Source organism: Chlorocebus sabaeus, chromosome 22 (assembly GCF_047675955.1).
Source record: "Chlorocebus sabaeus isolate Y175 chromosome 22, mChlSab1.0.hap1, whole genome shotgun sequence".
Taxonomy (NCBI): domain Eukaryota; kingdom Metazoa; phylum Chordata; class Mammalia; order Primates; family Cercopithecidae; genus Chlorocebus; species Chlorocebus sabaeus.
Genome location: NC_132925.1, coordinates 45,571,706 through 45,585,463, shown reverse-complemented (window position 1 = coordinate 45,585,463; position 13,758 = coordinate 45,571,706). Strand labels below are relative to the sequence as shown.

The 13,758-nt window shown below is 49.2% G+C and overlaps 1 protein-coding gene across 1 annotated transcript in view; it reads left to right on the top strand.

The window, feature by feature from the left end:
* ALDH1L1 (aldehyde dehydrogenase 1 family member L1) overlaps positions 1 to 13,758 on the top strand; it is an 84,855-nt gene that overhangs the window by 31,859 nt on the left and 39,238 nt on the right. The window contains exons 3-9 of the mRNA XM_007985522.3: positions 32 to 266; positions 1,129 to 1,294; positions 3,127 to 3,228; positions 3,997 to 4,092; positions 5,073 to 5,210; positions 7,854 to 7,979; positions 9,166 to 9,257. Coding sequence (XP_007983713.2) covers positions 32 to 266; positions 1,129 to 1,294; positions 3,127 to 3,228; positions 3,997 to 4,092; positions 5,073 to 5,210; positions 7,854 to 7,979; positions 9,166 to 9,257 — 955 coding nt within the window. The remainder of the gene's footprint in view (positions 1 to 31; positions 267 to 1,128; positions 1,295 to 3,126; positions 3,229 to 3,996; positions 4,093 to 5,072; positions 5,211 to 7,853; positions 7,980 to 9,165; positions 9,258 to 13,758) is intronic.

The following is a 13,758-nucleotide window of genomic DNA, read 5'->3' as shown; positions in this document are numbered from 1 at the left end:
AGGGTCCAGTTTCTTATCCACCATCCCACAGGTCTGGAAGCCGAGAAGGATGGAGTGCCGGTATTCAAATTCTCCCGGTGGCGCGCAAAAGGACAGGCTTTGCCTGAAGTGGTGGCAAAATACCAGGCTTTGGGGGCCGAGCTCAACGTCCTGCCCTTCTGCAGCCAGTTCATCCCCATGGAGATAATCAATGCCCCCCGGCATGGCTCCATCATCTATCACCCATCACTGCTCCCTAGACACCGAGGGGCCTCGGCCATCAACTGGTGAGATGGGGCAAAAACACGTGGGGCCATCCCTATACATGTCCCTCCATCAGTCTGACTTGTCTCTTTCCATTAGCCCAAAGCATTTTTAGGGATGCAGAGAGGGCATCGTGCAGGTGCTTGTCCTGTGGTTGCCAGCTGTCAGTCACAGAACAGGCTGTGCAACGTTATCAATGACAGAAGGCTCTGGGAGCAGGTGTTGCTGAGCACTCTGCACTCCCACAGTTATCTGAGAAACTGGCACTGTCAGTGTTCCCATCCCCCAGCTGGGACAGAGAGGGCACCAGGAGGCGCAGGGTCCAAGGCGCCAGCCCAGGCAGTGGACTGGGGGTCCTACTCTAACTTCCACTACCGCTGCTCTGGGCAGCACACTATGTAGAAAGAGATAAACGTGGAGCAAAGGAGGGCCTCCCCAAGGTAGTCAGACGTGACAGAATTCCCAAGAAGACAACAAAGGGGGTGACAAGGCAGATGGGTGGTCAAAGAGGGAAAACATTTCAGTTGAGAAAAGAGTGGATTCATAGTCAGACTGGTCTGTTGGGAGTCAGGCTCTTTGATCTTTGTTGGTGTGACTTCACTTTTCTGGACCTTAGTTTCCCTATCTGTAAACCGAGTATACCTGTTATCCCTGCTGTGAGGACTCAGTTACATAAGGCATATAGGGCTTTTAGCACAATTCCTGGCCCATAGTTCTTATCAATACATGCTGTTTTCCTTCTTCTGTTTCCCGCCGGAGCCGGTGTCAGTGCTACCCCTGGGAAGAGAGGGCCTCCTGGAGGGTGGCAGGCCCACGGGCCTGCACCCAGGGCGTCCTCCATGGCCCTTTGTCGCAGACTCCGAGTTTCACTCTTCTGCTTCCTAGGACCCTCATTCATGGAGATAAGAAAGGGGGCTTTTCCATCTTCTGGGCGGACGATGGTCTGGACACCGGGGACCTTCTGCTGCAGAAGGAGTGTGAGGTGCTCCCAGACGACACCGTGAGCACGCTGTACAACCGCTTCCTCTTCCCGGAAGGCATCAAAGGGATGGTGAGGGCCTGGAGCCGGCCGCGCCCTGCCTACCCGGACGCACACTCAAGCACCCTCCCTAGACCCAGCCCACCGCTCCTGGAGGCCAGGAATCTGTTCCCCAAATTCAGGATTCTGGAGGGAGAGAGCTCTCACTTCAAGGTTTTAGGGGCAGAATTAGGACAAACAGTGTATTGTATTAGGAGGGACTCTTGCTCACAACGGACAGACCCCAACTCAAAAAGCGTTTGGCAAAAAGGGGGCATTTTGGGGCCCTTTTAATAGACAAGGCTAAAGGCAGGGACTGGGTCACGTCCTGCTGAATCCAGGAACTTCAGCTATGACGTCATTAAGTTTCTATTTCTCTCTCCTTCACTCGTTGATTCTGCTTTTCTCTGTGTGATTAGCTTCATTCTCAGTTAGGCTGCCCTGAATTAGAGGAAACATAGCCACTGTAGCTCAAGGACTCTAATTCTTGATTCCAAGAAAAGAGAAACACTTCACTTTTTCTCCTAGAATTCATCAATCACAAATCAGGGGAGATTCTGATTGGCTGGTTTTGGGGGTCATGTGATCCTCAAGAGCCAATCACCAGCTGGGGTAATGGAGTGCTCTGATAGGCTGCCTCAGTCACATGCTTCCTGCTCAGAAGAGCTGGGAAGGCTTTGACCTGTGGTCGCATGGCCTGAGCCGCAGTGCGGCTCAGTCACATGGGCAGCTGGCACTGCTGAGAGGCAGGGTAGCAGGCCATGGGCCTGAGCCCACAGATGAAGATCATATGTGAAGGCTGCTGGCCCCTGCCCGAGGGTGGGCTGACAGGGACAGCCAGAGGCAGAGGTGCTGTCCAGGCATGGGGCAGGAGGGACGGAGGCCCTGGGGAGCCCTTGCTGTTTGGGCACAGCAGGAAGTACAGCAGCAGCGTCCACCGTCCCCTCATCCTCAGCTCCTGGCCATTGCCTTTTATTTTTCGGTTGTGTTAAACTTGTCTTCCCCACAGACTGACCAGCTCACAAAAATAGTTAACAAAGTAGACTTGCTGGAGATTTAGTGGTACAGAGAAGGGGCTTGCCTGTGCTTCCCACGGCAAGCAACTCAAATACTCCTTGGAGCTGCACTGTCCACCAAGGCAGCCACTGGTAGCATGCAGCTATTAAATTCATAAAATGAATTATACTGAAAAATTCAGTTCCTCAGTCTCAGTCACATTCCAAGTCCCCTGGCCACCATGTCGGACCATGCAGACTTGGAATTCGTCCATCACCACAGAGGGCTCCATCGGGCAGCCCTGCCTCAGATGCTCTGACACTCGGTCACTTCCCATTCTTGGCACCTCCCCGTCTCTTCCTGCAGGCTCTTGCTCACGCGGGCCCAGGCTCCTTGGCTCTCCTTCTCTCTCTCCCCTGATTCCTTTCCCACCACCTTCCTCTTTCCTGTCACGGAGAAACTATTTCCTGCTTCATCTCACACCTCCAAACTTGCACCTTCAAGCCCACCATGGGGCTCAGGACCCACTGTCCTTACAAGGCAGAGAAGGCTTAGACAGCAACACGGACATTTGTATCTGTGTTATACCTGCAGGGCTTTACGGTTTATATAATCTAAGATCTCAGAAGATGTAAGATCTATGTAATCTAAACCTTTGCCAGGTAGAGAGGACGAGTCTGCGTCTGTTGTGCAATAGAAGTTAGGTTCACACTGACTCCCTTGTTCATATGGCAGGTGTTTCTTGGGTGCCTGCTGTGTGCCAGGCAAGTCTGGTCAGTCTGGGAAGGGTCCAGGCTCAATGTACGCCCTGGGGCTGGGAAGGAGGCAAGGTCCTACTGCTGGGGATAGCAGCCCACCGGTCTCCCCAGGTGCAGGCCGTGAGGCTGATCGCTGAAGGCAAAGCCCCCAGACTCCCTCAGCCTGAGGAAGGAGCCACCTATGAGGGGATTCAGAAGAAGGAGACGGCCAAGGTGAGTGCTGGGTCCGTCCACACCCTCATCCTGCCTGTGAGCAGACTGGGGTTGTAGAGGGCAGCCTGAGGAGGCTGGAGTTCAGCCTAGATGATGCAGGTTGTAATTCTTTGAGACCAGAAGACAGGGCAGCCCAGGTCAGGGATGCATGAAGAGAGCCGTGGAGGAGGAGAACCCTGGCACCTGGGAGGGCAGCAAACAGATTCATTGAGGTCCATTCCAGGTTCTTTCCTGTTCCTCTTTAGGAGGAATGGGCAGGCAAAGCCCACAGGGAGGGAGAAGAGTGGGAGTTAGGGGGCAAAACATCAACCATAGTGCGAGCAGTCTCTATGCGAGGGACAGTGCGGGTCTCTGGAGCAAGAGCCGGTCGAGGAACCTCAGAGGCCTGTGGGCTGTGTCTCAGCTCAGGAGTATGGGGTGCTGTGTGGGGACCCACAGGGGCCCTGCCAGTGAGGAGAAGCAGGTGGGGCCCTATGGGATGGGCCTGAGCACATTGTGCTGGGGCATCTGTGTAGAGTCTGGGCCATCTTGACAGCAACAGAACATTATCTTCCCCAAACCATTCTGAAGTCTGCTCAGCCCATGAGAGACTGAGGGTCAGAGAGCACCTAGAACTGGGGGCCCCAGCTCAGGGACTCCTGCAAATGTCTAAGAGGAAGCTGGGGTTACCGGCTCTCTCACAAGAGCTTGGTCCACTGTCCAGACTTCATCAGGGTGGGAGGGGAGTGAGGAGGGACCAGCTGAGCACACACACCCTGCTCCCCACAGATCGACTGGGACCAGCCGGCAGAGGCCATTCACAACTGGATCCGTGGGAACGACAAGGTTCCAGGAGCCTGGACAGAGGCCTGTGAACCTCTGCAGGTGTGTCCCTGCATGGCTGGAATCCAGCCAGGTGCATTGGTATACCCCACTGGCCATAAGACTGCCACACATGTTTGAACTGGTTGGTATACTAAATAGCCACTGCCCTGGCCCCTACTCCCACTGGGTGCCCCTTAAACATCCCCAGGAATGACAGACCTACCCAGCCTCCAGTAGCTAAGCGATAGATGTCCTGCATAGCTGGAAGCCTCCAGGCCCTTGTAGTGCCCCTGGGGCCCAGCTGTATTGGTTGTGAAATATTTTGAGTCTCACTGCTGAGCTTGCGGAGACCCGAGGCCCAGTGCTGACTCTGACTTGGCCTCAGGCAGGGTGGGGCAGCACATTCAGGACCAGGCTGACCATGGGCAGGCCAGATGCTAAAGATGGGAGCCTTGGAGTTCACAGGCTCTGGTGAGGCATCAGGGGTGGCAGGACTGTGTGTGGTAGTCTTTGTGCAAACCTTGAAGGCAGTCTTGTCCCCGACATGGTCTCAGACTGTCCAGACCCTTGACCCTCAGCCAACTGCCCAGACTGTGGCAGGAAGCCTGCTGTCCTCATCAATGCAGAGCCCTTTGTACTAGCAAATGCACCTTCTGATCAAAGCAGCCACTCCTCGGCAGCACCCTGAGAGCAGGTGGCCTCACTCCATGATGCCTGGAGCACGTTCTCCCCCAGTCTGTGCACCTGAGGTCTGAGGCCATGGGCTAAGGAGAAGGGGCTTATGGGGCCAAGGAGAAGGGTCTTATTGCCGAGTTGAGGCAGACCTGCTATCAGCTCCTTGAGGCCACTGAGGCTCCTCCAGGTCTCGTTTGTGCCCCAACAGAAAGGTCCTCAGGGGTCACATGGGCTTTGAGCCGGCTCCCAGGTCTCAGTTGCCCCTGGCCCCTCTCCCCCTCCCAGCCCTGCTCAGACCTGCCTGGGCTGCTGGCTTCGGGGACTTCTTCTCACCCACTGTCTTCCGGTTTTTCTTCCCTTGACAGAAACTGACATTTTTCAACTCAACACTGAATACTTCAGGCCTGGTGCCGGAGGGAGATGCTTTGCCCATCCCAGGAGCCCATCGGCCAGGGGTGGTCACCAAAGCAGGACTCATCCTCTTTGGGAATGATGACAAAATGGTAAGGCCATGGCTGTGGGTTACTTGCCTGTTCAAAGCCACCCATGCTCCTGTCCTTGGACTCAGGCCTTGCAGGAAGACCCTAGGCTCCTCTGGAGAAAATGGAAAAAACCAGACCCAGGAGGGACCACCGACCCTGATCTGTCCCTGACCGCCTGGCTGGCCCTGAGCAGAGGGTGTCCGAGGCAGCTTACCCACTTCTCTGTTCTGGGAAAGCTGGGTTCCCTACCCTTCCTGGCTAGGCACCCACCTCCAGGCTACTGATTTTCTACACAGACACAGTAACAGTCTGATCTCTCTTTCTTTCCCCTGCACAGGCTGGGCGCCCTGTGTGGGTGTCAGAAAATCCAGAATCAGAGAGAAGCCCTCCCAGGGAGCCTGGGCTCAGGGCCTGTCTGTGGTCTATCAGAAGCACCTCTGGGCGTGGGTTCATAAGCCTCTGTGCCTCAGCTCCCATCTCTTTGAACAGGGATGTCGCGGGGACTTAGCATGTGCAGAGCCTTGGGAGCCGTGCCGGCCACCTGCTCTTGTTATAAGCAGACTAAACTCACGGTACCAGCAAACACTGATGGAGCACCTTTTATGCCAGAACGATGTATACGCATTAAATTTAATCTGCCCAACAACACTATGATATATGTATAAATACAATATCCTTATAGAGGAAAAAACGGAGATTTAAATAACTTGCCCAGGATCATCCAAGCTAGCCCGTGGCAGAGCTGGGATTCAAACGCTGAAATTCTGGCTCCAAAGCTGTGATACGGGTCTTGGTCATGGTAGCTTCCTATTCATATGCGCTCTACTACTCCTTCTCACATGAGCAGCCGGGGGTAGGGAGAGGGCAGGCAGGGGTCTTCTCACACACTGACAGGTCTGGACAAACCCAGTGGGCACGGTACCCCGAGCCGTGTTGCTGTGTCCAGCCAGCTGGAGTGAAGCGTGGCAGTTTGGGGCCTGGCCTTTGCTCACTCTTGGTGTCCAGTCTGCTATGCTCCCCTGTCAGAAGGTCTAGGCTGCCACTGATGTCTACAAGGTAGTGTTTTTGGTATCCAAGATTGATATATGCAGTTGCAAGAGAATATCTGTCTGTGGTCAGGTTCCCTAGAAGCAGCATCTAAGGTAAAAATTCTTGTGCAAGTGATTTATTGAGGCAGTGTTCCAGAAAATCATGCCAGGCAGTAAGGGCAGAGGAAAACAAAGCAAAAGTAAAAGTTCAGGAGAAGTCTAGCCTGGGGCTGCTCCCAGGGTGGGCTTTGGAGTATTAACTGCACTCTCCAATTATACCTGCCTGTCCCCACCCCTGGCAGCCTTTGGTTTCAGTGGCCCCTGGGGTGGGGTGGAGGACCCCCCCAGGCATCGTCCCTTGGCCTCTCTGTGTTCGGGAGCTCTTATCCATCCACAGCAAGCAAGGAGGGGACAGTTCAGACCGTTGTCATCCATCCCTTGCTGCAGCTGGAGGACAGGGCATCAGCCACAGGAGTCTGAGCGGGGCACCCACAGCATCTGCCCAGAGACCCGCAAAGACAGCAGTGCAAAGAAGGCAACTAAGTGTCTAAGAGGAAGCTGGGGTTACCGGCTCTCTCACAATAGCTTGGTCCATTGTCCTGAGGTGGTCAGGGTGGGAGGGGAGTGAGGAGAGACCAGCTGAGCACACACACCCTGCTCCCCACAGATCAACCCAGAAGACCCTGGGTTGAAGCATCTCTCAGGCATGCCCTGTGGGGTCTGGCTGGGCTTTAGCTTGCAGAAAGCGCCAGAACATCTTTGAAAGGCAAAGGAGCAAGGGTCAGGCCAAGAGGCCAGTTCCAGTTCTGGCAGAGCATGCATAGAGGGTGCCATTCTTCCATCGCCACTCTTAATGCATAGAGACATGCACCCACCCGTGAGCTTATCCATAATTCTTTTTTATATGTGTTTTTTTCCTGGCCCCTAACGAAAGCATTTGTTGAAAAACTATTGATAAACAAGCAGGCCCCAAACAATTCAAACATGTTATTAAATACAGTAAATCTGAGGCAGACACTAGAGTATCCCAGAGTCATGAGCTGCAATGGGGGTAGTTCATGTCTGGCAGCCAGAATCCGCTTGAACTGATGGCTGGATGCAGGCTCTACCCGGGACCAGCTTGAAGTGCTGTCCTGAAGCTGCAGACTGCACGGCTGGCCAGACCCTTTTTCAGCCTCTCCTCTTCCCACCTCTGTATCCCACACAGGCATCTGGTGATGTTCTCCAGGTGTTTCTGTGGCAGTTCTGGGAGCTGCTGGGTGATTGCAGGATTAGTTGTTTTTCTAAGTTTACTTTCTGTGTGGTGCCTGAATGACATTTCTTTTTTGATCGTAGGAATCCTTTTTTATAGAAGTAATAAAGTCATTACACTTAAAAACAAAGTGAAAGTGTGGTGGGAGTGAGTGATGGAAAATCAAGCAGCTGGTAGGAGACATAAGCTCTGCAATTTCCTCTTTGTCCCTGGAATAGTGGCCTCCCCACTGTGAACTCCTCATCACTAACCTGGGACTCCTGCTCCATCCTCATCTGAAGGGTGGAGACAAGGCTAGAATGCCTGGCACAGCACCCTGTGTGGAACGCCTTCATCACTGCCTCAGGTCTGACCACAGGAACTGTGAAATCCTTCCTTTTGCAGCTGCTGGTGAAGAACATTCAGCTGGAGGATGGCAAAATGATCCTGGCCTCGAACTTCTTTAAAGGGGCAGCCAGCAGTGCCCTTGAACTGACGGAGGCGGAGCTGGTTACTGCAGAGGCTGTGCGGGTAAGAGGCAACTTCAGGGCTGCCATCCAGTTGGGCAGGTTGTGCCGTGCACATGTGTTCTGCAAATTGCACTCCCCAGAGTTAGGCAGTGCCAACCCTCTGTGGGTGTCTGTGTTGGCCCCTGGTGCAGTGTTGGTTCTGTCTTGTCTTGAGCTTTCTGTTTTCTTCTTGCTGCTCCTTCCTCTGCAACTGGGACCCTGGGATCTGGCCAGTTCAGTCTGACTCTTCTAAGGGCTCATTGTCAACAGTTAACGAGTGAAACAGAAGCTCCTGGAATATTTGAAAGAGTCAAGTGTCAAGTCTATGTCCCTGTGATTAGAATGTGAGCGCTGGAGCCTTCCAGAAAGGCTGCACCAGAGGCAGCATCCCAGGCTGTGACCAACACAAGCCGCCTGTGAGGCACACCTGGGCTCCAATACAGCTTTGCCCCAATGTGATGCTGTAGGGAGCTTCCCTCTCTGAGACTCAGTCTTCTCAACATGAATTTCCATCTACGCTCACTTCCCGGGATTTGTTCCTGACCCTTCATGCTCCCTCCCACTGTATCCTTCTTCCCTGGGTGGAGAGAAGAGAGCCAGGGGAAGACCTTCAAGAGAGAAGGAACAGCAAATGGCAAGGCCCTAACAGGGCAGAGGCTTCCCTGTGTTCAGGGAGTTGCCATGGGAGGGCACTGTAGCTGGAGCCCAGGGGGTGAGGGGTAGAGTCAGGCGGGCACAGCGGGGGACCTTGGGTGTTAACAGCACATGTGGGACAGGGCTCAGCAAGGATGGACGTGAGGCACTTGTGTGATCCAAAGGCGCTGAGAGCCAGTAACTTCCTTCTTGAAAGTGGAACACCTTGAATGTCTGTTTAAAAAAAGTCCTATTTATTCCAAACATATCTCTGGAGCGGTTGCTCTGGCCCTGACTTGGTCTGCCCTGGGGTTGCAGGGCCAGCTGGACAGACAGCCCTCCTGGAGCCCACAGCTGAGTGGCTCTGGCGATGAGCTGGGGTCATCTGTTTGTAGATGTAGACTTGAGTCAAAAGATGCTATCTTACAACAGCTGCAGCTGGGTCCTGCATCTGTGAAATGGGAATAACAAGCCCTTCCTCGGTGGATATTGTGACTGGTAGAGGAGATAACACACATGAAGAGGTTTAGTTCAGCTCCCCTGGGGCCACCCTCTCACCAGACCTTGCTTTGCAGAGTGCTTGGCAGCGGATCCTCCCCAATGTCCTGGAGGTTGAAGACTCCACTGATTTCTTCAAGTCAGGGGCCGCATCTGTGGACGTTGTGAGGTAAGGCCAGAAGTGGAGGGGTCCTGTCCCAGGTACTTGGTGCTGTGTCACAAATCTCTGCAAAACTGAGCAGCAGGAAACAATCATTTGCTTACTCATGGATCATGTGGGCCAGGGACCCAGGAAGGGCCAGTGTGCAGGTCTCCTGCATGCACACCTGGGTGGGCAGCACAAATGAATGGTTACAGGTCTTTATGCGAATGTTAAGAGAGGCGCAGTTGCATGCAGCCTCCCCAGGGAAGTTCTAGGAAGGAATTTGGGAGGAGTTGATTCAGAAGAACAGTACTGAGTTCATGGGGAGAATTGGGGTTATGTATTGTGCCAACCATTTGTGCTGTGCAACAACGCACCCCAAAACATTGAGATTTCAACCAACACCATGTCCTTGGCTCACAGTTCTATGGGACGACAGTTGGTGCTGGGCTCAGCTGATTTGCATCAGATTCAGCTGCTGTCAGCTGGCCTCACATAAGTTGCCGGGTCAGCTTGGGGCTGGCTGGTCCTGTGGTGGTGCTGGGTTCCAGGAGGGAGAGCAGGAGCCCGTGTTCATTGCATTCTGTTGGCCAAAATGAGTCACAGAACAGGTCCAGCTTCCAGGGGTGGGGAAAGAAGCTCCACATCTTGCTAGCAGGTGCTGCACCTTCACATGGCCAAGGCTGTTACTGCAGGGGTGGGCGCTGTGACCAGTTTTGCAATCTACCATGCATGAGTTGGGGCTGAGTCGGCTGAGTTGGACCTATGTGCTTGGAAACCTTGGGCACTGTGATCCTCTAGTAACTCACTGTGAGGCCGTATGCAGTTTAGAATAATTGTTTTGTAAAAAATATGCCAAGAAGAATGTCAGACACCTGAGAAAATGGTGTCCAGAGGCCGGGCCATGCCTTGTGTACAGCTACCGAGCTGAGGATGCAAAGAAAGCAAAACTGCTTTTCTGTAAATAGTTAAGAGTGTATGTCTTTTTAAAAAAAAGTGGCCAAAAAAAAAAAAAAAAAAAACTACGTAATACAACATCTACCCTCTTAAAATTATAACTTTACATTGTAGGATTGTTAACTATGAGCACAGTGTTGGTCAGCAGATCTTCAGAACTTTTTATCCTACAACTAAAGCTTTCTATCCATTGAACAGCCACTCCCCATTTCCTTCTCCCCCAGCCCTGGCAACAGCCATGCTTTTTGCTCTATTGAGCTTGGCCAGTCTAGTACTTCATACAAGTGGAATCATACAGCATTTGTCACAGAAAATTGACTGGCTTATTATACTTAGCATGATGTCTTCAAAATTCAGCCCTGTTGTAGCACATGGCAGGATAGCCTTCTTTTTATGGCTGAATCTTATTTCATTGTACAGATAGACCATATTATCTGCTTATCTGTTGATGGACATTTGTGTTGTTTCCACATCTTGGCTGTTATGAATGAATGTGGAAGTGCATGGGAATTTGAGATCCCGATTGCAGTTCTCTTGGACAAATACCCAGCAGTGAGATTGCTGGGTCATATGGTAGTTCTAATTTTTTGAGGAACCTCCATATTGTTCTCCATAGAGGCTGCACCATTTTACATTCCCACCAACAGTGCACAAAGGTTTCATTTTCCCTGTATCCTTGCCAATACTTACTTGCCTTCCTATCTTCCTTCCTCTCCCCTTTTCTTCTTTCCTTTTCAACAATAACCAGCCCAACAGTGATGAGATGGTATCTCATTGTAGTTTTTATTTGCACTTTCCTGATGATTAGTGATGGTGAGCATCTTTTCATATACCTGTTTGTCATGTGTATGCCTTCTTTGGAGAAATGTCTATTCAAGCCTTTGCCCATTTTTAAATTGGATTATTTGTTTTGTTTGCTATTGGATTATTTGTTTTGTTTGCTATTGAGTTGTAGGAACTCCTTACATATTTTAGGGATTAACCTCTTATCAGGCATACGGGTTTGCAGAAGTTTTCTCACATTCCATGCTGATTGTTTCCTTTGCTTTGCAGAAGCTTTTTACTTTGATGCATATCACTTGTATATTTTTGCTTTTGTTTCCAGTTCTTTTGGTGTGATATTCAAGAAATCGTTGCAAAGACCAATATCATGGAGACTTTCCCCTATGCTTTCTTCTAGTTTTACAGTTTTAAGTTTTACTTTTAAGTTTTTCAGATATTTTGAGTTGATTATTTTTATGTGTGGGGCAAGATAAGGATCCGATTTAATTCTTTTGCATGTGGACATCCAGTCTTTCCAACACCATTTGTTGAAGGGACTATCGCTTCCCCATTATGTATTCTTGCCACCCTTGTTGAAGATTAGTTGGTCATATATGTTTAGGTTTATTTCTAAGCTATCTTGTTCATTGGTCTATATATCTGTGTTTATGCCAGTATCATACTATTTTGATCATTGTAGTTTTGAGGTAAATTTTTAAATCAGGAAATGTGAGTCCTCTTTGTTCTTTTTCAGGATTGTTTTAACTATTCACAGTCCCTTGATAGTCCATATGATTTTAAGATGATATTTGTAATTTCTGCAAAAAACCATGGGATTTTAATAGAGTTGGCATAGAAATTGTAGATACCTTTGGGCAATATTGTCATCTTAACAATATTAAGTTCTCCAGTCCATGAACATAGATGGCTTTCTATTTATTTAGATCTTCTGTAATTTCTTTCAGCAGTGTTTTATAGTTTTTAGTGTACAACTCTGTTGCCGGTTAAATTTATCCTTATTTTATTCTTTTGATGCCATTGTAAAGGGAATTGTTTTCTTAATTTTCTTTTTGGATTGTTCATTACTAGTGTATGGAGTTGCAACTGTTTTCTTGCATGTTATTTTTGTATCCTGCAATTTTGCTGAATTCCTTTATTAGTTCTAACAGTCTTTTGGAGGCACAGAATATTTAAGGTTTTCTTTTTCTGTTTTTTAGACATGGTCTTGCCCTGTCACTCAGGCTGGAAAAGTGGTGTGATCGTAGCCCAATGCAGCCTCAAATTCTTGGGCTCAAGTGATCCTCCTGCCTCAGCCTCCTGAGTAGCAGGACTGCAGGCATGCAGCACTACACCCAGCTAACTTAAAACAATTTTTTTTTATAGACAAGGGCTTGCTATGTTGCCCAGGCTGATTTTGAACTCCTAGTCTCAAGTGATCCTCCCACCTTGATCTCCCAAAGTGCTGGAATTACAGGGTGATGCATTACACCTGGCCCATTTAAAGATTTCTACATGTAAGATCATGTTATCTGTGACAAGATATGATTTAACTTCTTCCTTCACAATTTGGATTAATGTTTCTTTCTTGCCTAATTGCCCTGGATGGAGCTTCCAGTACAGTAGTTCTCCCCTTATTTGTGGTTTTGCTTTCGGAAGTTTAAGTTACCCATGGTCAATCATGGTTGGAAAATATTAAGTGGAAAAGTCCAGAAATAAACAATTCATACGTTTTTAAATTGAGCGCCATTTAATAGAATGATGAAATTCCATGCTGTCCCACTCCATCCCACCTGATATGTGATTCATCCCTTTGTCCAGGATATCCAAGGTGTGTGCACTGCCTACCCATTAGTCACTTAGTAGCCACTGGTGTTATCAGAAAAAGCATAGAATATGTAGATGGTCCCAGACTGGTGATGCTTCAACTTAGGATTTTTTGACTTTATGATTGTGTGAAAGTGATACGAATTCAGTAGAAATTACACTTTGTGTACCCTTACAAAATTCTGTTTTTCACATTCAGTACAATATTCAATAAATTGTATTAGACATTCAAAACTTTAGTATAAAATAGGCTTTGTGTTAGATGAGTTTGCCCAACTGTAGGTTAATGTAAATATTCTGAGAACATTTAAGATAGCCTAGGCTAAGCACTGATGTTCAGTATGTTAGGTATAATAAATGCATTTATGACTTAACATTTTCAGTTTATAATGGGTTCTTGGGATGTAATCATATCATAAGTCAAGGAGCACAGTGTAGGCTCCAGCCCTATATGTGGTTTCAGGCATTCACTGGGAGCCTTGGAACAACCCCCGCCCCCCGCCCCGCCCATGGGTAAGGAGGTACTACTATATTATATTGAATGGAAGTGATGAAAGCAAGCATCCTCATTTTGCTGCTGATCTCAGGGGAAAGGTTTTCAGTCTTTCACCAGTGAGTATGTTAGCTGTGGGTTTTTCAAATATGGCCTTTATTATATAGATGATACTCCCTTCTATTAGTTTGAGTGCTTTTTAATCATGAAAGGATATTGAATTTTGTCAAATTATTTTTCTACATTAAATGAGATGACCATGTGTTTTTCTCTTCATTCCATAAACATGGTATGCTACATGGATTGATCTTCATAGGTGAACCACCTTGCATTCCAAGAATTAATCCCACTTGGTCATGGTATGTAATCTTCTTAAAATGCTGCTGAAATCAGTTTGCTAGTATTTTCTTGAGGATTTTTGCATCCGTTTTCATAAGGAATATTGGTCTGTAGTTTTCTTTTGCTATAGTATCTTTGTCTGGCTTTGGTGTC